The following is a 22,067-nucleotide window of genomic DNA, read 5'->3' as shown; positions in this document are numbered from 1 at the left end:
CTGAAGCCCTCAGTCCTGGCTGGTTAATGTCTGTAATTACTGAGTGTGTATGTGTGTGCGCACATGTGGTGTTAGCTTTGCCTCTCCCAAGATGTATGTGTTGTCCTGTGTGTCACCCCAGGACTCAGCACAGTGATGGCACACACCAAGGACAGGACGTGCGCCCTCTGGACAGACTGAGTTAGGCGATGGAGGCCCTGGGGAGGGGTGATCACATGAGCAGTACTTGGCTTTGCATTTAGAGCCATTCTCGGGGCTGTTCATTGTTCTAGGAGAGGAAGAGAGGCCTCCATGGGAGCTGGCACCTTCAGAGATTATCTGCATTTTTATGGAAGTACTAGTTATGCTTAATATGTTTTGTTAATGGTTATGTAGCTGTCAAGTAAATTCCATTATTTCTTATTACATCATTAGAAGCCATTAAAACGGCATTAGCATGCTGATGTAATTATGCCAGCAGACGCACAACGACCAGTTATGATTTTATAATCTAATCATGGCTGTCCACGGCCGTGCTGATTGATGCTCGGGCTGCTTTCTGCAGTTCTCAGTCAGGTGGGCGGTGCTGCAGGGACCTACAATAGAAAAGAAGACATTCTGAGCTCATTGACTCCACAGAGAGGTAGGGACCAGTGTCAGTGCCGCTTCTAACGAGCTTCCGCTGCTTCACGGATCAGCCCCTGAAGGCTTGGATCAACGGAGGGCATCCGGGAGGACAGCCTAATTCTGTGATCAATCTTCATGTGTTTTCACGATGTAAGAAGCAGTTTAGTTTCCCATCTGTGGGGTTTACTGGATTGATGAAAATACAGTGTTCTTGTTTTTCAAGATGCTTACTGAGGATGCAGCAGTGGGAGTTCACAGTCCTGACACTTTTCATTAGGGTCTCCCGTGCACAGAGTTGGGGGATGCCCGAGCCCAGCTGAGGCTCCCTCTGCCCCTCCTCCCTGGGCCCCACACCCTCGTCCGCCCCCCTACACCTCCCTCCACTGTGAGAGGACCCATAGGAGTGTGGAGGCTTCGGGAAAGCCTGCTTCAGTTTTCTGTGGCAGAATTGTCATTATTTGCCCCCTCATATTGTCTCTGTGATTTACAAAGACATTTAATAGGAAGTAGAAGTAGGAGGAAGGGTCAGAATGGCCTTTAACTCACGGGGTTGACTCCTCTGGCTTGCTGTGTGGCCCAAGTGATTACAAAGCCCTGGATACTTTGGTGTGCATCCCAAGGCAGTGCAAATTAAAAGTGGCAGAGCTTATGCTCAAGGTAAATAAACATTGCTCACAGCCAAGAGCCTCCAACAGTACACCCCGGAGCCCTACTGGAGGGCTTGGTATAAAGTGTTTGCACCCTACTTAATGTGTCTGCTGCCTGCAGGCTTTGGTGCTCACAGGTGGATGCTGTCACCTTGCTCTACCTCGGTTCAGGGTTTGCTCGGTGATGCTACCTTAAGGGGGCAGAGAAGGAGGGGCCGGATGGAGTCCTTTCTTCCCAGAGCAGGAGCACTGGCTCTGCCCTGTGTACACACTGCGAGATTGCCAAGATCCAGCCGACTGGCTAGAGACAGCTACACGTGGTTTTCCTTGAAATACAGAGTTTCAAGGAATTGTCACAATTTGTCAAAACAGCCTCAGCTTTGTCTTTAGGCTAAAGATGAGACAGCAGGAAGGAACTGCTGTGTATTCACAAATAATAATTGTGTTTGAGTGAAAGATGCCATTTCTCATTTTAAATAGATCTCCATGCTTTGATTAAGGACATTAGTATTTAAAGTATTGATTGAGCCCCCTTGTCATCAGTGTTGACAACTTAGAAGAGTCAAGTTACTTAGCCTTTCTAAACCTTAGTTTCCCCACCTGTAAATCGTGGACAGTCAGGGCATGGTGTGGCTATGACCTAGGACCCTGCTATCAGGAGGCCCCCACTTGGTTCAGTGCTCTGCTGCTGCTGTCTTGAAACTCTGAATATTAAGTTCTTTAACAGGAGGCCCTGCATTTCCATTTTGCACTGGGTTCCACAATCACACAGCTGGTCCTGAGGCTGACAGGGTTGCTGTGAAGATCCTGGGAGAGAACTCCAGCAGAGGGCTTAGACCAGTGCCTGCTGTGTAAATATTCAACCCAAGTCAGCCTGTCCCGTTGTTCTAGCATCACGTTCACTGTTCCGTCAAAAAACGACTCTCATGTCTACTGCTGTCCAGAGGTTTGGACGGTCTAGTAGTTAGGGACTCCCTGAGAGACTCTTATAGTGACTCTTTGATCTAGAACAGTGGAATCTTTTTCTCTCCTGGTAGATCATGAGGTCCTTGAAGGCAAGGACTGTGTCTTATTACTCGATGATGTATCTTCAGTGCCTGGAACAGTGTCGGGCACACAAGAGGTGCTCAGGCTTTGCTCAGCGAGTGAGTGAATGACTCAGTCCGTCGGTAGGCTCTGGATACAGGCACCTGAGTTTCCATCTGTTTTTCTCCACTTGCCATTAGATCTTGGGCAAATTAAACCAAGAAACATGTAAACACATGAAAAATGTTAGATTTATATTGAAATAAAACTAAACACTGCAGTAAATATATATTTTATATATATTTGTCAATGTGCTGTCAATACGAGACACCTCTGCTCAGTTCCTTATTTTTCTCACAAGAATAAAGTGGAAATCATTTTTAGTCTTCTGCTTTTCTCTCTTGGGTCAGCGACGTTGCAAACATGCTATTGTCAGCAAGGCTGTTGAGCAGGCAAGTCAGGACACTTTATTCAGGATCCATCTCTATGGGAAAGCCTTAAAGGACTGGACTTCACCATCCTGCAGGAGTCCTCACTTCTCACACGTGGGAACTTAATCCGTAACGAGGGACAGGAGAAAAATACACAAACACCCTGATTGGGGAACCTAGCGACTCTTTCCTGCCCCAGTGGAAACCGGCCTCCGAGTGTTTGTTGCATCACATTGTGAGTTACAAACTGGAATATGTATAAAGGCCAGGCCGGTACCCTCGGTAATTTAGCAGCCTGGGTGTCCAGGAAAACAAAAATAAAACCAGGGAAAAAACAGAGTGAGCTCAGCACCCAGGAGATCCTCAGGAACAGGTGGACGTGGCGGGCTGGAGGTCCAGGGCCCATCCTACAAGGAGGGAGCTTACCGTCCAGCCTGTGCTGCTTGTCCAGCTCGTGCCCAGTTCTCTGAGGTTTCAAGAAAAGCCTTAGTCCTAATTTTTAGGTGACCACTTTTGTTTCTAAATGTTTTTCACTAATAATTCAGTTACTTACTTAATTTTTGTTTAATTCATTCCTCTTTAAGCACCATGTGAGTCCAGCTGCAACAGAAGACACATCTCAGGCGGCCCTGGTCCTTCAGGCACGAAGGGCGTTCTGCTCTTCCTGGTTAGGCAGACCTGGGCAGTCGTGGAACGAGTCCATGCCGGTGTCATACAGGGTTCCTTGTGACTGGTCATACCACCTATCAGTCAGAACAGGAAAATAAGTTGTTGTGAGAATTAAAAACTAAGCAAATGCTTTCAAAGTTCAAAGCCAAAACATAAATATTGAATAATCTATTTTCTTCCAAATGCTCTGTGAGAAGAAAAGAGGGCCAGGACAGGCATTCCCTAGACAGAAAGGAATTCCCAGATTGCACATAATCACAACGTAATTGTGAATAAGAGACAATCTGCACAGAAAAGCAATTACTGAAGCCTTTAGGAAGATAAAACATCATCAATAATTATGTTTTGGTTAACCTCAAGTTATGTTAAATTATCTTGCAATAACTTTGCAAGTCTATGTTTCCTCACACATTGAAGTAGGAACTGATTGTCTCAGTCCTTCCTCCTTTGTAGGCCGTCAAATTAGATATTTTGGAAAGTTATTGCCTGATGTTTGGGAGGCAGAAATATATAATTGTGCAGAAAATATGGTAATAGCAAGTATGCTTTAGGGATATATGTGTGCATTATTTTGCTATCTACCTGGAATTCTAGAATTTTGTAATATGACATCGATGGAATGAGGCATGCACAGATAATTCTGTAGCAGCCAGATGTGAGCTCATTTTTCTGTTGGCAGCGTGGATTAGCCCACTACTGACCTGCGGGCTTCCCCAGAGTTAGGGACAGCTGATGAGGAAGACTGGGAAGAGGCTGGTGATACTCAGACTCAGTTCAGGGGCAGTACCAGTTTTAGGGAAAGAAAGTATAAGCAACGTGGTTCTTGGCCCAGTGACAGAGTGAGGCGAGGACACTGATGAATGCCAGTGTGTAGACTGTCTGATGATCACAGTGTTCTACAAAAAGCTCTCAATGGAGAATCAAGAAGTCAGTCTTCCAGTGGTGGCGTTGACATTAGAACTGGACTATTTGGGGCTCATCCTTAAAACTCCATGTTTTTCAGTTTATTCATCTATAAAATGAGGGCATTGCCAGATAAATTGCTTTGGGTCTAAATTATGCGATTATGTTGTTCAGCTCTACACTAGCACATTCTCCTGGTTTGTGCTCTCTTGAGGCCAGCTGTGGCGCTGGGTGCAATGTGTGCATCTCTAGTGCCTCAGCCTGAAGGCTAGTTGAGGGGCTGCTTTAAGAAGCCCCTCAAAAGCAGGTAGTATATATAAAGAAATCTTCCTCCTCTTGGCCTCAAATTTATGTTCAGCCAGAAACAGTAAGTCTCTTAAATCACTCTGATTTTGTTTGGTAACTTTGAGACCTTTATTAACACTTTGTTTTTCTTAAACTAATACTGAGTAAGGTGCAAAATGAGCAGTTCACTAAATGTATAGCCCACTTTACTTGAGAAAAGTTAATGCAGATATATTCTTAAGTAATAGATAGGATTTTGAGAAAATGTCTCAATACGTTTGCATGAATGTAGGCAATATATACATACATATCTCTATTATCTATCCATCCATCCATCATCCTTCCGTCCATGTTATGGGCTTCTTCTCAAATGCAGGCATCAGACAGACAAAGCACAGATCAGTCTGTAAAGCCAAGGGGGAGCATGCTAGTAAAAATTTTTTTAAATTAAATATTCTATCAGAAGTTTGTTTTCTTTTATTTCTAAACAACTTTCAAGAAAATGCATCAGTTAAAAAGATCAGCATTTACTTTTACCTTAGTTGTAAAGCATCAACATTAAATGATTAACTTTGAAACTATCTGCTGTTGTCAAATGTGCCTTCTTGATCTTATTTTTCCCCCGAAATTTAAGGGAACCTGAACCTGCGAGCTTCGATAAACTGAGTACAAAGTTAGCTTCTTTTTAGCCAGTGTTTGTAAGGAAAACTATGGTCATATATGTTATATTCAGTGTAGACCCTCAAGGTTGACCAGATACAAATACTCTCGTGTTATGTATAACCTATTATTATATAGGAAAAACAACACCCAGATGAGCCAAACTAAGTGGAACCCTCAGTTGACTGGAATTTTACAGTGTTCTATGTTTTGGAAATGGTGTTAAATAATAAGAAAAATAAGCTTTCATCAGAGATTGGCTTGCCTTCCCCAGTCTCGACTGAAATACAGGTCTGAGTACAGACTGAGTTCAGTGTCTAGTAATTCCTATGATTAGAGTATCATGCAATGAAAATTAATATTCAGAAGAAGACCTTGAGATCCATGATTATTATGTATATTCATATGTCAGTATATTGGTATTATAAAGGCAGAACATTATATGTATTTTTAAATTATTTTAATGACAAAAGTAGGGGAAAAAAGGGATTTCTAAATGTGATCCTCGGACACAGTTCAGGGTCAGTACCAGTTTTAGGGAAAGAAAGTGTCCCCATTTAAAGAAAAGACCATTTAGAACTCTTACTCTCAATACTCTGGTTAATGGAGGGCTGGCTTGTTTGTTTCATAAACCTTAAGTGATAGGAGGGGAAAATTCTGGAAAACAAGTGACATATCAATGTGAAAATGCTAGAAGTTACTTCTATTCTTTGTTAGCATGTTCTGTGACCATGAAAAAGAAAATGAGCAATTATCAATATATAGTCAATGTCAATAGAAACACTGAATTTTAAAGAGCTCAGGACCAATTGGACTTACATTTAAAACAGAGATAACTACAGCTAGAATTAGAGTGATGAGACAATCTCTCATCTGTGGCACATGTGTGGTTTGCTTCAATTGGTTAAAGGTAGTTTTAAATCAGTGAATTCTGCAAGATCTCAGGGATATATGTTTTCATAGTATTTCCAGCCTTGTTGGGAATTGACTCCTAATAATAATGTGTAGTTTTTACCTCCTAGTATAGTCTCCACAGGGGGCCATGTAAAAGCATTTTTCAAGAGTCGCACACCCACTGAGATCTCCTAAGCTGAGATGTGGTTGTGAAGACTCTCAAGAAAGATTTGCGTCTAGGTGGGTGGGTTCCACCTTTTGGCATTTCTTCCACTATAAACAGGAGTCACCTCTCACAATAAGTGCATTTGACTGTCAGAAAGTTGACTATACTTCTGACCTGATGTTCGTCTTTCTTTCTCTCCATTTCAGTCATTTCTTCCTAATCTAAACCTCAGTTCTTTGTATCAGTAGAGTTGGTATATCGTGCTGCAGGACGAACTCCACTCATTTATCGACATGTGATTTCCTCAAAAAGAAAAAAGAAAGAACGGGACTTGTCTTCTCCCTGCAAGCTCTACTATTAAATGTTATGTTTGCTTCGCAGAGACTTTGCAAGGCTCTAGACGTCTGTTTTATTTTTTACTTTCTCCTTAAACAAAGAAATTCCCCCTTTCTATGCCAGCATTATGGACATGGAGCTTCCTAAGTTTTCCCCAAATTTATGGAGGACTGGATTGTTGAACAAGATGGTCAGGACAGCCAAGGCCACAGGGTCCTAGGAGGAAGACGGTAGTAATCAGTGGTACCTCACTGCCACCCCAGTAGCCTCATTCAGACCCTACACAGCCTTAGCCTTTTGGGCACAGGGAGCCCCTATTAATGAGTAGGGAAGGATGGGACAGTTTGGGCATGGGGAGCCCCTCTTATTGATTACCGAAGGGTGGGTATCCTCCTGGTATCTGAGTTCCCAGCTGGCAGCCCAGGGCCGGCCTTGCATGTAAGCTTTCTAGGGATGGCAGTCTCAGGCCTGCGGTGTTAACCTTTGCTGCAAAAGTGGGGGCCTGGGAGAAAGACTTTCTTTGCCCCTGAGTTAGGGTGAGACTGAGAGTTGACAAGTGAGATTAGAAGCACATCTTAGGAGGTTCTCCCCTGACCTCCCCTGACTCCGTCATCCACTGTCCACGTAGGAACACGAGTCCTGTCTGCTTACCCACACCCAGCCCCTCCTGAGCGTGCCCTCCCACTGGGGCCAATATTGCCTCAAGGGAGAGAACACAGGTGTGTGGGGGCAGAAATCCTGGACATCACAGTGGTCCGTAGCCCTGCAGAGAGCCACAGCACGTAAGCAGTGCTTGGTGTATCTGTGGTATTGACACGTCGTGGTCAGAAGCTGTTAGGGAGTGAATGTCTATAGCGTTTCCTTAGGGGATCAATGAAGGAAGGTGGAGAGTGAGACTCGAGAGAGTGAGCCTCGGTGGGGCCTCGTGACTTGGGCTTGTGCGTTGTGTGTTGGTTTATTCTGCATGTTTGGACATCCAGATACTTCAGTGCTCTCAGGCAGGATGTAGGAGGGCTCATATTTGGGCCGGCCCCAGGCTCCGGAGAGGATGCCTCTTTGCTCTGTCTCTTTTGGTGGGAGGGAGTGGGGGTTCATGCAATGGCCACTGTGCCCCAGAAGTCTTGATGTCGTTGGGTAGAAATGACTTATGCCCTTGAAATACATCTATAAGAGCAATGTGCTTGTGTCAAACCGTAGCACAGACCGTAAGTGAAGGGGCGCCGAGGGTGAGCACTGGGGTGGGAGTGGCATTCCGGGAGGAGGTGGGCTTTGAGGAGGGGAGGCCCTGGGAAGGTCAGAGGTGCTGGGTGGGATCGTCAGACCTTTGTGGTCCATGGGAGAGGGTGGATGTACAGTGGGACTGGCCACCTGCCGGGGGACCTCCACTTCCTATGTCCCTGCTGGAGCCCCGTGCCGGGACAGGGTGGAGTCAGGCTCTCTGTCCCTAGGTCACCCCTGCATTTCCATCTCTCACCCGTCCCCCTGTCTGTGTGGGACCTGCCTTCCCTTCCAATCCCTGCGGAGCTGGCTGAGGATCCTCCTCCACTTCCTTGCTCTCTGGTGTGACGTGGGGTCTGAATGTGAGCTCTGAGCCCATCCCTATTCCACCTCTTTCCTCCACAACTGGCCAGGAGGCGCCAAGAGCCCCTGAGGCTGAGGACACGTGCTCAGCCAATTAGAACTCTTCAGGCCTGCGGCTTCCACCAGATCGAGGATTATCCTTTTCTGAGCAAGCCCAGGCTTCTAGACTCAAGGAGCTGGAGGGTCTGGGTATTCACCCACAAAGATCACGAACACCAGCCCACGGACTGGGAAGGCCCAGGGTCAGCTTCAGAGCTCAGTGTGGCAGTGGCTTCGACATGGTTTGCCGGGACGTGATAACGGCTGATGCTGCAGAGTGCAGGGCCAATGGATGTGCCCCACTGCTCTCCCGCCCGTGGGAGTGGGCGGTTGATCCTTAGGGCAGTTGATCCTCCCTGATCATAGGTAAAAGTGAAACTTTGCAAACTTCCACCCTTTACTTGTCACCAGCAAGGAAGTACTGTGCCTCATAGCTGGCGTGGGGTAGGAGCGTTGGTGCGGCGGCTCTGGGGCAGGCATCAGTCCTCAAGTGTCTCCCTTCCTCTCTAAGGTGGAATTTCAGTGGTTACTCCGTGACTAATAGGCACTACGTTTTGAAGAAGTCTCAATAACCTGTGCCTAAATATGTTCAGTTTCAGAGCCTGAAATAAAATTAAAATACCACCTCTCTCTGTAATTGGCTGATAGCCTCCTTGTCTGAGACCTCTTTTGACATGTTCATGAGTTTATCTTGAAAGGGGAGCTGTAGGGTGCTAACCACGTGTGGCCTCCCCTGGGGAGCGGGGGAGACACCTGCTCCTTGGGACAGACAGTGGCCTTGAAACCCATGGGGTCTGGGAAGTTGGAGCAGGTGGCTCTGAGTACCAACTCTGTGACACAGTGGTTCCCCAAAATGTGTTTTCTCACCTAAAGAGTGATGGTGTGACCACCTCAGAGGTGAGCTGCACAGAGTGTAAGGAGACCTGCGGCTTGTGGCCTCCCTTGCCGGCTTTGGAGGAGTGGGAGCTCCTCCCCTTCTTGCCTCCTGAGCTGCGTTGAGGAGATTGGAGTGGACGGCAGGAGAGCACGCTGAGCGAAGGGCGCCAAGAAGGCTCCCGTGGCCTGAGAGACGAGGGTGCTGATGGTCCACAGGCAGGAAAGGAGCCCTGAGTCGGGCTGTCGAGGGGCCTGGAGGTGCTCTGAAGCAAGTCCTTAGATTGGGGATGTTGGTGCTTGGAGTGTTTACTCAAGTGGACTGATTTTTACTCAAGAGTGGACTGATTCCATTTGCCTTAATTAGAGTGTCTAGGAACGCCTTAGAGAAGAGACCTCAGCCAGAGGTCCAGGCTGCAGCGAAGGTGACCCCATTCTAATTCCAGGGGGTCCCTGATGGCTCGCTCGCTACTGCTCCGGGATCCTGGAAGCTCTGAGTGGTAACAGCTGCGCCCTCAAAGTGGAAACACCAGCCGAAAGTCTCCTCGTTTGTCAGAGTCATCTCTGCGCTCAAATGCCGAAAGCGAAGGAAAGACGGAAAATGAGCAAGTAGTGGAGATGGCATGAGGGAGGACCCCATGTCTCCAAGGAGGCGAGCACAGCAAGCATGTGGTCGTGACCGCCTGTGACATCCTGGGTGTCGCCAGTGGTGGCTCTGTCGGCTCTGTGAGGTGCCCTCCTCCCATCTGTGGGGTTGTTGTAAGCAGGAGTCGTCTGATTGCGTCCACTGTCTGTCTTGGAGCATCGGCCCCGCGGCCTCACGCCTCCACCGTTGTACTGGGACCCGCCCAAGGTGCGTGTGGTGTAGTGAACACAGCGTTTCTTTAGTCTACTCCCTACACACCTCACAGGAAATTGCCGTGTGTGGTGCCTGCGTACTTGCCTCCTGTTCATTCACCTGGAATGCGTTCTAGTCTTCTAAGGAGACTGTCCTTAGGACCTCTCCACGGAGGTGCTTCGTGGGGACCCCGCCTGTGGTGCGATGCCGCTGCTGCACCATCAGCAGAGCCTAGGGTGGACTTGCTTTAACTGGTTCCTGCATTTAGTGACTAGTATGACGGCAAGGTTCTAGGGCATTCCGTTTGCTTCAGAGTTCCTTCTTTTTATTGCCCTTTAATACCCTGCATTTAAAAAGACTGGTCAAAACACTTTATGCCCAAGGAATACTTACTTCAGAGTCCTACAGACGATGGGCGCACCTGGCGTAGTGTACCCCTGGTGTCTGTTCCAGCTGGACACTCCCCACTGCTGTTCTCTGGCACGGCAGTAACTCTCTGGGCCTTTCAGCATATTTCCTGTCACTTTGATGCTTTCTCTCTCATCATAAAGTCGCTTGTCTCATTCTGTGAATTTTAATTGAGCATCTCCTCTGTGCTGGCCCTGAACCACGGGGTGGCCCCGGCACCAGACATCTGTGCTGGCCTCACGCTGCCACCCTGCTCTTGGAGTCCTCTTCCACTAGAGGGTAAGGTAGGCTGCACCTGCTCCTGGGACAACTTCCCACGGAATGTGGCAGCCCTGAAAGGCCGGCAGAGGAACATGCCGAAGTGCCCACGGCTGGAGTCGTCACTCCTCAGGCATTGAAGTGCTCTCATGTCTCATGCGTGCTCTCATCCATGAATACCGTTTGAGCTGGCTGGAGCAGGTGTGCAGACAGGCCTTCCACCACCCCACCTTCTTGTGACTCTGTTGACCAAAACTGCTTCTTCCGTTTGGAAGGAAGAGTCCTCCTCCTGTGTGCTCCGTCCATCCGCCTCGGCAGTGGGCATTTGCTGAGATGGGCAAGGCGTTCCCTCAGCAGTCAACCACCAAGCCCCATTTCTGCACAAATCCTGTCATTTCCTCATCCCTGTAAACAGAACAGAAGAGAGAGGGTCACAGTTTGCAACATGTTACAAATGCTTTATGGCTGAGGGCAGTGCAGTGGAAATTGACGAAGCAGTGGCAGAGGCACTGACAGCCCACAGAGGGGTAATTCATCTGTAAATGTCAAGTGATCTATTCCACAGGTCACTAAGGGAGACGGCGGTGCATTGGCATCGGGAGTCTCCCCACACATTGCTTACCTTGACTAGGAAAAAAATCCGGCAAATGAGGTGAGAGTCATTCGGAATGTGTGCCCTTGATGCAGCCTGTGAAATCTCACACTTGAAATTCCCAGATATTATTTCCCGATACTGCATTAAGTGTATGCCTAGATCTAATGTTTTGAATATTTTCCCAACACAGCAAGGCGATCTTTCTTTTCCTTGTCAGCCTCTGGTTTTTGCCGGGCCTTCAGCCTACGTGTCCAGTCCTGTGTCCAGCTCGGACATCTGCACTGAGGTGCTGTTCTGAAGGGAGAAACCTCCAACAACCAGAGCCCTTCCGGGCACGCGTGAAATGAGTTGTCTCCACCCGCTGTTTGCAAACAGCCCTGTGCTCAGAAGCAACAGTGTTTATTGCAGTATAAAGACAAATGGACTTAATGTTAGCTCCAAGGATCACAGAGCAGAGGAGAGAAGATGAATCGCACGTCGACCCCCCCCGCCCCTTTAGAGCTGTGGGTTTATGGCGGTGCTTGTGGCCTCTGCGCGTGGTGCTTCCCCTGTGCTGGGTTGAGTCATCCCTCAGAGCATTCTTGCAAATGTTTATCAAATGAATTCTCACTTAGTTTAGGATCTGATGCTTCCTGAACGTGGGTCCACAGCAGGCTGCAGTCCCCGGTTCCAGTTGTGCTCACCGAGATGTTTATTCATGGAGCGTCTTCTTCTCCAGGGCCCGTGGTGGGAAGCTTGGGCTTCTGCATGCTTCTGGCACAGGCAGCCCTGTGCACGCAGCTGGGTGCCTGGGGCCGGCAGGACCAGGTGGTGTTTTGCGAAGGGGCTGCAGGGGTCTGAGTGGTGAGGACGCCTGCGGAGCTTTCTGGGACGAGGTCTGTGGTCTCTGCTGAGCCTCTGCACCCCTGCCCTCCCTTCCTCTTGTCTGGCACACTGCATGGCAGTGGTGTCCTCATTGGGCATTTGCTTCACACAGTGATTTGCCATGGGAAAGCCAGAGCCTCCTGGGCCAGAACATGCCTCCTCACTTTACAGTTGAGTAAACTGAGGTCTAAGAGGTTAGAAGGCTCAGCAGAGGTGACAAAACAGTGACACCAGATGTAGACTTGCAGTAGAGACCTCTGTAAAGAGACTTTCACATCATCACATGTCCACGTCAAAGCAGGTGTTGGGGAAAGAGCGTGCCCACGTTCACATTGTGAGAAGTTATGCAGCAGGTCGGATTGCTACACCTCTCTCAATCTGCTCTGTAAAATGGGGTGATTCGTCCCTTGCTGGACTCTTGTGAGCCCAGGAAATAGCATGCACCCAGCGCCTGGGCCAGTGCTGGGCAGCGCAGGGGCTCGGTGCTGCACACATGCGGGTGTATTTGGAGTCTTGTTGGTAGAGCCGACACACAGTGAGTGCTTCCTGTGCACTAAGTGCGTTCCCAGCTGTGTGTCCCTTAATGAGCAGGCGGCGACGCGCGGCATCCTGAAAGGAAGGCAGTCTTTGTGCTTGTCTGCCTCTCCTGTGGGTCCCACAGTGTGGGGGTGGCAGATGAGCCACAATCTTCTCGTGACACAGGTGTGCTGTGCCTTTGAACCCTGAGAAACCAGGAAAATCCACATGGTCTTTAGAGAAAACTTTCGGCACCTGAGGGAAGATTTAAGTAACTAGAAATGTCACAGAAACTACATATAAACCTCAAGTCCTGTTGTTAAGATCTGTTATTAGTGCTATTTTGATGGTGGATGAGTACTGCTCATGTTAATAAGGACCTTCTCTTAATTTTAGAAATAGTTGCACTCAGATGTCGTGATTCAATCACAAACGTGAATCCATCATCCACCACGTGTGTAAGGCACATGCATGCCCTCCAAGAGCACTCGGGAAGCTACGAATAATCTGTAAAATAATTAATGTGCAATTTAAGCTCTAAATGTCAGGCGCTCACTGCACTTGCTGGAAAGTTAGAGAAACAGAAGATTTGCCATTGTCAAGGTGCTTATGGGGGAAGTCAGAACTGAGCAGGGCTTTGAGAGGCGAAGAGAACCTAATTCTCACAGTGAGGAGAGAAAACACAGGTGGCAGGAAAGTTGATTTGCGTGAAGGCACAGAGGCAGGAATAACCGTCACTCCAGGGGCCAGGAGAAGCCAACCTCATTCAATTGAAAGTAATTGGGCCGGTTCACTTCAGATGGAGAGGCCTGCAGAGCTGACAGAGATGTTAAGCTTGACAGAGAGTGCAGCTGCTACTCAGAGGGTCAGTGGTGCAGTGGTTCCTAAGGACAATTCCCTGGGTGCCACATGCAGGACATGGGGATGACTCGGCTCTGCCATGACATGAGTTCGGCTAGAACCATCACACTGGGGACTGAGAAGGGAGGATGGACACGATGGTATTTTCAAGGAGTTTCAGCAGAACCTGGTAACTGGACATTACTTGTACAAAGAAGCCAAAGGGACTGTCTATAGGCTAGAACCTCCTTGCTGCACACAGCTGTGGACATGGTGGCAGCAGCTGATTCAAGGAGATCTCGTTGAGCTGATGCAAAGGCTTCTATGTAGAATATCCAACAACAATGGTGTTGGAATGATAATTATGCTGCCTTACAATGGCATAGCATTTTACGTTTACAGAGGGCTTGCACAGTGGGCTAGCCGGCCAGGGAAATGAGCCAGAAACTCCCATGAGGATTAGGACCAGAAGCTGAGACCAGGGTGTCATGAGTGAAGATGACGTCTGAATCCACAAGAACTCATCAGGTTCAAAGGAAGCAGACTTGGTCTGAAATCACAAAGACCAAGAAGCAGCAGACTTGCCCCTGGATGAATGAGCACTGGGAAGGAAGGGAGGCAAGAGATTAGATGCAAAGGAGGTGGCAGATTTTTGATATGGTAATTTCATTCCCACTAGCTATGTTTCTACTATTTTGGAATATTATATGATTCAAATTATTCAGTTGATTCTCACTCTTACATACTTTCTTAACATTGTTCTTATTATTAGTGCCTTTTAGATGATTTTATCATAAACACTGAAATGGGCAATACAGCAGATAGGAGGAATAGCAGGTCGGGTAGGGCCCAGTCAGAACATGCAGGGACTTTGGATTATGCAGGTAAAGTAGGCAGCTTGGTGAGGGGTCTGCAGAGATGGAGAGTGGGTGTCATCTGTGACTTACTAGCTGTGTTTCCCTTGAGAGGACTGTCGAAAGCCCTTGGATCCTCAGTTTAGTGATCATTAAAATGGCAGTGAGGGCATCTGATTTGCAGGAACGCTGGAAGGATTAAACATAATATATGTGAGGCTCCTGCACACACGTGGTAGAGGCTTAACAAATGGCAGAAGTGGCTGTTTTGCTCTTATTATTGGTGTTATTATTGGTAGTTGAACCCACACACATTGATAAGATTCTACAGCATGAGCAAGGAGAGCCCAGCCCCTGGACCGAGGCGAGGACAGTTGAACTTAAGAGCCTGTCCATAGGTAACGGTGGGAACCTCCAGTGACCACCAGGAAGGGCAGCTCTCCTGCCAGAGGCATCCTGACAGCTCTGGGCCCGTGGAGACCAGTGCTCTGCAGAACAGTGTCTGTTCTGCAAAGACAGCATGCTCAGTGTGGGGCTGAGAATGCACCGCCTCCTCGCGGGCTGCCATGCTCGTTCCTTCTCTCTATGTGACACCAGCTCTGGACTGTGTGCCTTCATTTACAGGAGGGAGAGATAAAAGAGGGAAATGGGAGGGAACAATCTTTATGAGGAGTGTCCAGGCAGATGACGGAGCTAGGAGACTGAGGAGCTAGGAGAGAAGTCCTGGTGGAGGTGACCCTGACTTCCTCCTCCCCCTTCAGATGAATCAAATTATTAAAAACATTATGTATTTTTCAAAATCATGTTCAATATAGTGTTTAAAAAGCTTTGAAAAAATTTGATAATTCCTCTCTGGCAATTCTATGCCAGTTATTTTTATACTGAATAGTTCTTAACCACTTTGATAAGGTTTTTAAATGGTTCCTGTCAGGAGAATTTTTAAAATACCAATCTCTTTCTTTTCTGCTTTTGATTCATTCTGCTCTCTTGGGAACCAAATACTAAAATCTGTTTCCATAACAATTATTCTTTTTCCTTTGCAAAAATATCTGCTTGTTATTGTTGGGTTATGGGGGTTGATTTGAGTTTTTATAAGAGCACTGTCAAGTGTGTGTATTAGAACAGTAGAGCCCATCGATGGAATTATTGGAACATGGGAACAAACAGTGATGGTGTCCAGGAAAGCTGAAACCCAGCCGCGGTCACATGTGGAGCAAGCGGTGGCCTTGAGTGCATGTGTTTTATAAACATGTCAGTGTTTTCCTTGCAGCTTTCCGAGAAGCAACACCATCTGCTGAGTTCTGAATTTCTCCTCAATGATCTCTTCCAGTGTTCTGGGACCAGCAGTGACCTTCAAAGTGAGCACCAATGTCCGAAACGTGACGACTGCAGAGGCTGTGAAGGCAGCAGGTAAGGTCGACATGATGTCGACACAAACACACACGCACGTGCACACCCCAGGCGGGGGAGAGAAAGACGAGTGGTTCAGGACAACCCAGAATGATGTACAGCCTCCTCAGGACCCCCATATTCATGGGGGAGACAGCGAGAGGGTAGCAGGGTCAGGTCACATGGCCAGGGCCTCACTGTCGCTGTGAAACGTGGCCAGGCTTCAGCGGCAGACGATGACCACACGAAAAGGCTGGCGTCGCGAGAGCGCGGTCTGCAGTGACCCCCGTGTGGACAGAACACATGTGATTTTGCTCTGAGGTTTTCCGTTTTGTACCAGGCAAGAAGCACACACTGGCTTTACTTTGGTCCATCACAGACTGAGGCAGCACACGAGGGAAGTTCTGAATAGAAACGAGCGACTGGATTCCAGCGTGGTTTTTAGTCCCCAGCCCTCGTCACTCCTCCTCAGACTCGGAGACCTGTTGAGGGGTCTCCGTCATGCGATTGGTGTTTGTCCCTGAATGAGGAACACAAAGCTCAACCAGCGGGGGTCTGAAAGAACAGAATGTGGTGGTGGATACAAAGACGCATTTTCCTCAACCTCAGATTTCTGTTTTTAGCTTACTGGAAGCATTTACTTTTGTAAAACGCTTTGTACAATCTTTCTGCCTCCTAAGAAAAATATAGGAAATAGAGCAGGACCTCAGCTCGACGGTCTTCAGGGCTTCGCGCGACTCAGCAGTTAGGACTCTCGTATTGTGTAGTCGTTTGTAAGAGACGTGGCTGAATGTGTGTTCATCCAGACACAGCAGAAGACAACTCTTTGTTTGAGCCAATCCTGTATGTTGCCAGATATATGAACTATTTTTAAATGAAATTTACATCTTTTTTTTTTTCAACGCAAAATGCAGCAAAATATTCTGGTTGACTTAGAGATTTGCATATATAGTTCTCATGGATTAAGGTGTCACTGTATTGGCATCCTATTAACTTAAAGTTTCTTCATCCAGTGATAGTAAACAAGGCATGAAGATGGCTGCTCTCCCCTCTTTAATGGGATAAACTATTGGTCTCATCTGTTTTGGTTGCTGCTGGATTTTACTTGTAGGATATCTTGGTGCCCTTAGTAACTCTTATTTGCTAAAAATAGTGATTTTGGGGGCCAAGTATTTTTGGTTGAAGAATTCCTTGCAAAGTTGTACTACACTCCAGAAACCTGACAGGTTTAAGCTGTGGAGAGCCCAACCCCCCCAGACTCCATGTCACCATCGTGTTTCGCTGTAAGACGTGTGGAGCCTGGAGGTCACTTGCAAAGTAGTAAGACGTCCTTTCTTCAGCTGAGCGGCTTAATGTGGTCCTGGCAAAAGGAAGTCAGCACATTTCATCCTAAATACTCGGCCCCAGAAAAGGAGTGGAAGTTGTGTATTAAAGGCTCCGACCCCTCGTGGTCACAGGCTCTCTCCTTCCCTCCACAGCATCCATTTTACAGTCCTAGTTCCTCAATGTAAGAGATTATTGAACATGTTTAAGACCAAATCTGTTATCAGTTTTTATGCAGAAATGCATTAACAATTGTTCCACAATTGGCAATTCATCCCAGTACTGGGAACTAATACTTTCAAAATTGGATTTGCTGGAACCTAAGGATGCTATGAATGGACTAAAGTGGAATGAAGTCTTTTTATCTTTTTGAAATCATGATCATGTACTCACTGACAATGGCCTTTCATTTATTTTATTGCTTTCTGGGAAAGTAAGATTGATTATTTAAAATCTAGTTTCTTGATCATTTTAAATGTGTTCATGTCATGTACTAAAGTGTTAGACCAAGGGGGAAATTACACATAAAATATATATTTTAGCATCATATCAACAACTTTCTAAATACTTGAATTGGCTGAATTATACCATTCATTTATATTCACCATCATAGCTGTGTGAGCCAGAGTGTCTCCTGCTTGTTGTACGTGTGAGAAATAGGTAACAGTTTAAAAAAATTAGTTCCTTTTATATTTTGAATAATTTTATGATGTTATGAATGTGCCTGCTGCTATACAGGGAAAAGATTATGAAAAATAAGTTTGTGACCATAAGGATCTTGTAGTTGGGCAGTAGAAATACGAGTGCCGTGAGCACTAGTCCGGGTCTGCCTGCAAGCATGTTGGTGCCACAAGGAGATGCAGCATCTGGCTGAGCGCAGTGTCCACACGAGTGGGAGACTGGCTCACCTGTTAACAAGGGAGAATTGTGAACCCAAGATGAATTTTTTTTGGCTTCTGGTTTTAAAAGATGATGTGGAATCTTAATAGTGTTGTCGCAAGCTACCTAATGGTGTTGTGGGCAGACCTGGTTAGGTCGGCTGTGGTGGTGCTGCTGCGTGTGTCACCGGCACACTGCTGTTGGAATGCTGCTGGTGTCCTGTGCTGCCCGCACGTTTAAGCTGCCTGTGTGTCCAGTGACTTGTGCATTCGGTTCCCTCAGGGGCTTAATGGCACGACACTGTCGATGTCACTTGTTCTTATTAATGAAGGGAGACACAGTCCTGGTGATGGAAGTTAAAGGGCATTTATTTTGCTAATTTTATACAAAATGATACAAAACAATGAATAGGTATACAGCTAATCCCACAATAGTCCCATCAAACGTCACGTGGTGTATATCCTGAAGGATGAATGCAGCTGGTTTTCATTATTCACAATCTCTTTGTTATGGTAGGTGGTTCTTCTCTGGGAATTCTGCTGAATTTATGAACTTGGGCATGAACATAGGGTATTAGTGAATATTAAAACTAAGTGGGTCTTGCACAAGGAGGTGCTTACTGTACTGCAAAGTATATAGAAATACCTGGTAGTTACATTTAGTCTTTGTGCCAGGTCATTGGGGCAGACCAGAAAAATCCTTTTTTCACTCTGTTTTTCCCTGGTAGTTTATTCTGAAATAGTATATTTCTAATCAGTGTTCTTCGTTTCTCCTTTCAGAGAAAATGTGGTTAATCGTCTTACAGAAAAGGTCTCTGCCTTGGCTTCCTTCCCGCTCTTAGAGCTCCCACTTCACCTTTCGGGTTTCCCAGGACTTAGTGCCGGGAGTGACTTTGTGTGCCCCACTGTGCTTCCACTCCTACCCCTGGGATCGGGCTGATTCTACAGACTTCCCCTTTCCTGGCACTGCTGAAGTTGCATTTTCAGCGCTGGGCATCTGTGGGTGGTGTGTTCGACCCACTCACTGACTGTTTAGATATGGCTTGTCCTTAGCGGTGTGGATCCCTTTCACCTTAGTGTCATCCAGCCGACTGTTGTCTAATCGAAGCCTCTAAAACTTGGCATTCAGCTGTTCTTTCTTTTGGCTTGCTAGAGAGGTTCCACGTGTTATTTCAGATAACAGGCGTCTCCTTATTGAAAGAATTTGGTGCCTTTCCGTGAAGTTCTCGTACCCAGAGTCTGGCTCCTCTCTTTTCTTGCCTTCACCTGAGGAACATCTCTCTGAGGTTAGCGATCTCCTCTCTGCTGTGTTGTCTTCCAGATTTTCTGTTTTACACGTTGTGTTGTCTACATGGAGGAGGGAGAGACCTCATTTCTTGTGGCATCTCCCTTGGATGCCGGCTCGGGGCTGGACTCTGGACGCTGAGGCCTTGGCTCTCGATGTAGGAGTGCTTTTAAAACACACGTCAGCTGTGGGCCACAGAGCTAGGGACCATGGCGGCCAGACCCCACGCCTACAATGTTTGGTCCTGGAGCCCCCTGACTCACTGAGTGCCGTCCAGCCGTTTGGTGTCTGGGAAAGGGGGCAGGTGTGTTTGTTTTGAAAAGTATAGTGGAATCGCTCTGGTAAAGTGAGATGACTCCTTCTGTAATGCATCCTCAATTCTACCATCTGAACTGTGCTCCCAAGCAAGGTCAGTGCTTCATGCTTCTACTCTACCCTCAGGTAGGTTCTCTCCTGGGCAGAGCACCACCGCAACCCCTACGCCACTATAAACACCTGGAGGACAGCAGCCTTGCCCAAGAGGAGTGCAGCCTGTCTGTCAGAGCAGTGGACACAGTGCCTGGGCTCAGGGGCCAGGCTTCGTCAGACAAGGCTCCACAGAGAAGCTGGCCTTGGGCAGGCTTCAGGGACTAGCATGGATCTCAGGTGGGCTGGCAGGAGAAAAAGGGTGAGCCACGTGAGGGACAGCGAAGGAGGGCCAAGGCACAGAGCCCGCACACCAGGCACGAGGAGGGATGAGGCTGGCAGGTTTGGATTCAAAATCAGATTTTGCAACAGGAAATTGTATCTTCAGTATCCACAAGAAGCACTGGGGCTTGAATTTCACCACGGCTGATGGTCACAGTGCTGCCTTCCTGTGACATACGGGGCTGGGCTCGTGGCCCACACAGCTGTGCCTGCCATAGAATCCAGAAACCAGGAGGCCACCGGGTGAGGGGGAGAAAGAGGAGCCTTCACTGCAGCACCAGCCACATGCACTCAAGTTCTCCTGTCCCATCCAGCCCCCGGTGACCCCGGGTCACACCCCGTTCTCGTGGGACGCGGCTGCTCGGACCGCGCTCTCCAGCATGGAGCTGTGTGCGCGTCACCAGCCAGCCTGTGGCCCGAAACCTGTTTGCATTCATTGCACTTTCTTTGTGATTAAGAGACTGAAGCAAATGTTAGAGGAGCAGCTGAGCCTTGGATGTGGAAAGAAAGTTATACTTTTTCAATAGAAACTAAGAAGGATGCTTTGGAAATACTCAAAAAAAGCCCACTTGCTAAAAAAATTTGTGTTCCCTTACAGGAAAACGAGACGTCTGTTACAAAGTTAAAAGTGAAAGTCCACAATGATTCTGCACTCTTCTGAGGTAGAAACTTAGAGAATCAGAGAATTTCTTAGGTATAAGGGATCTTGGTGTTGCTCTCACCCCAGGCCTGCGACACAGATGAGGACACTCAGGCCTGCAGGTGGATTTCGTGGTGTGGCTGGGCACGTGAGGTGCAGTGGGGGTGGTCCTTACTGGGGCCTGGTGACCTGCCCACAGCAACAGGTGTAGACCGCCGTGTCTGACTTTTCCAGTTGAGCTGAACTGCTGCTCAGAAATCAGCATTGTTGAGGTTCTGGCGCACCAGTGGGGGTAGTGGTCGCGTTTGCCCTGCAGCTTCGGGCAGCTGCTAGGTCGAGGGGCCCGCAAAGCTTGGCTGGCCTGTGGGGTCCCAGCCGACAGGCCAGGAGGCTGAGGGGAGCCCAGCGCTCCCCTCCTCCTCTTGGGAGCGGGTGCTGATTCACCAGGTGGGCTGGTGGGCCGGCAGCACGTGGACTAAGGAAGCTGTGGAAGTGTCCACAGGCGCATGGAATATGGAACAAGGCAGTAGGGGAAGAACATCAAAGGAAGACCCGTGAGGGAGAAAAGACAAAGACATAGAGGGAACTGGACGGAGTGTCCCATGGATGGATGGACGTCGGAGGCTGTTCCGCAAAGGGCGGTGGAGACCGCGTGTGACTGGCGATTCAGCGTGTGAAGCGGAACTCTAAAAGGGCAACTCTGGAAGAAAAAAAGCAGGTTGTTTTCCAGCTCTGACTGTTCTGTGTCCTGTGTTGATTATTACTTGGAAGAGAAGAGCTTTCTTTATTGAACTGAACTGACAGGTAAGTTTTGGAAGCGAAGTGCAGGAAAAAGGCCCTTGTCACTTAGACATCCTGGAGATGCTGTCATCTGCAGTGTCCGCAGAGTGAGAAGGAGGAACCGCCTCTGTGAAGGCGTCAGTGCGCTCAGAAGGGGACATTCTCACTCAGAGGGAAATCCAGCGGCGAGGCGCTCTGCCTCAAGCTTTTCGCTGTTTTGATGATGAGAAAAGAAATAACCAAGACAGAGTAACATTCCTCCTTCCTACTTAGACGAAAGCAGAAGATGAGTAAGGGAGTTTCATCCTGGATCGATTCAGTGACCCAGCTGCAGAATGCACACTGGCTAGAAAGATGCGGTTCTCGCTATTGAAGAAAAGAATGAGTCTACTAACAGAACACACTGTCATTTGGGGATATTTCACTTTTTGGAGAGGTCAACTCAAGAAGTTCACATGACAGCATCTGGGTGTGCATTGCTTCATATTTGTGTGATGACAAAGTTTGCTTCTGTTTGAGAACACATTAAAGATCTATTTGTGAACACGTCTGTCTCCTCTCATCCTCAGTCCTCAGGAAGGTATCTGTGTGCTTCTTTTTTAGGCCCCCGCCACTGCTGCAACCCCGTGTGGATGGCCAGGCTTGCTTCAGGGCAAAGACTGGGCAGCCTTCAAGGAAGGGGCCTGCCTTTCCTGCTGAGATCCAGGGCTGGTTGACTCAGAGTTGGAATATAATCCAGAGTCAAGTGTGCATTCATGCTCTGCACAAGTATCTATGGGCACCTCTCTTCTAGATG

General features: G+C 47.8%; 1 protein-coding gene across 2 annotated transcripts in view; it reads left to right on the top strand.

Moving 5' to 3' along the window:
* The window catches only part of PTPRN2 (protein tyrosine phosphatase receptor type N2), a 915,358-nt gene that overhangs the window by 401,338 nt on the left and 491,953 nt on the right, over positions 1-22,067 (top strand). For both annotated transcript variants that reach the window (XM_087433803.1, XM_087433800.1), the window contains one exon: positions 15,620-15,699. In XM_087433803.1, the coding sequence (XP_087289929.1) occupies positions 15,620-15,699 (80 nt within the window). The remainder of the gene's footprint in view (positions 1-15,619; positions 15,700-22,067) is intronic.

Source organism: Ceratotherium simum, chromosome 1 (genome assembly GCF_057802395.1).
Source record: "Ceratotherium simum simum isolate JZ-2026a chromosome 1, ASM5780239v1, whole genome shotgun sequence".
NCBI classification, from domain to species: domain Eukaryota; kingdom Metazoa; phylum Chordata; class Mammalia; order Perissodactyla; family Rhinocerotidae; genus Ceratotherium; species Ceratotherium simum.
Note: the sequence above shows the minus strand (reverse complement) of the source record. Positions and strands in the feature narration are given on the sequence as shown.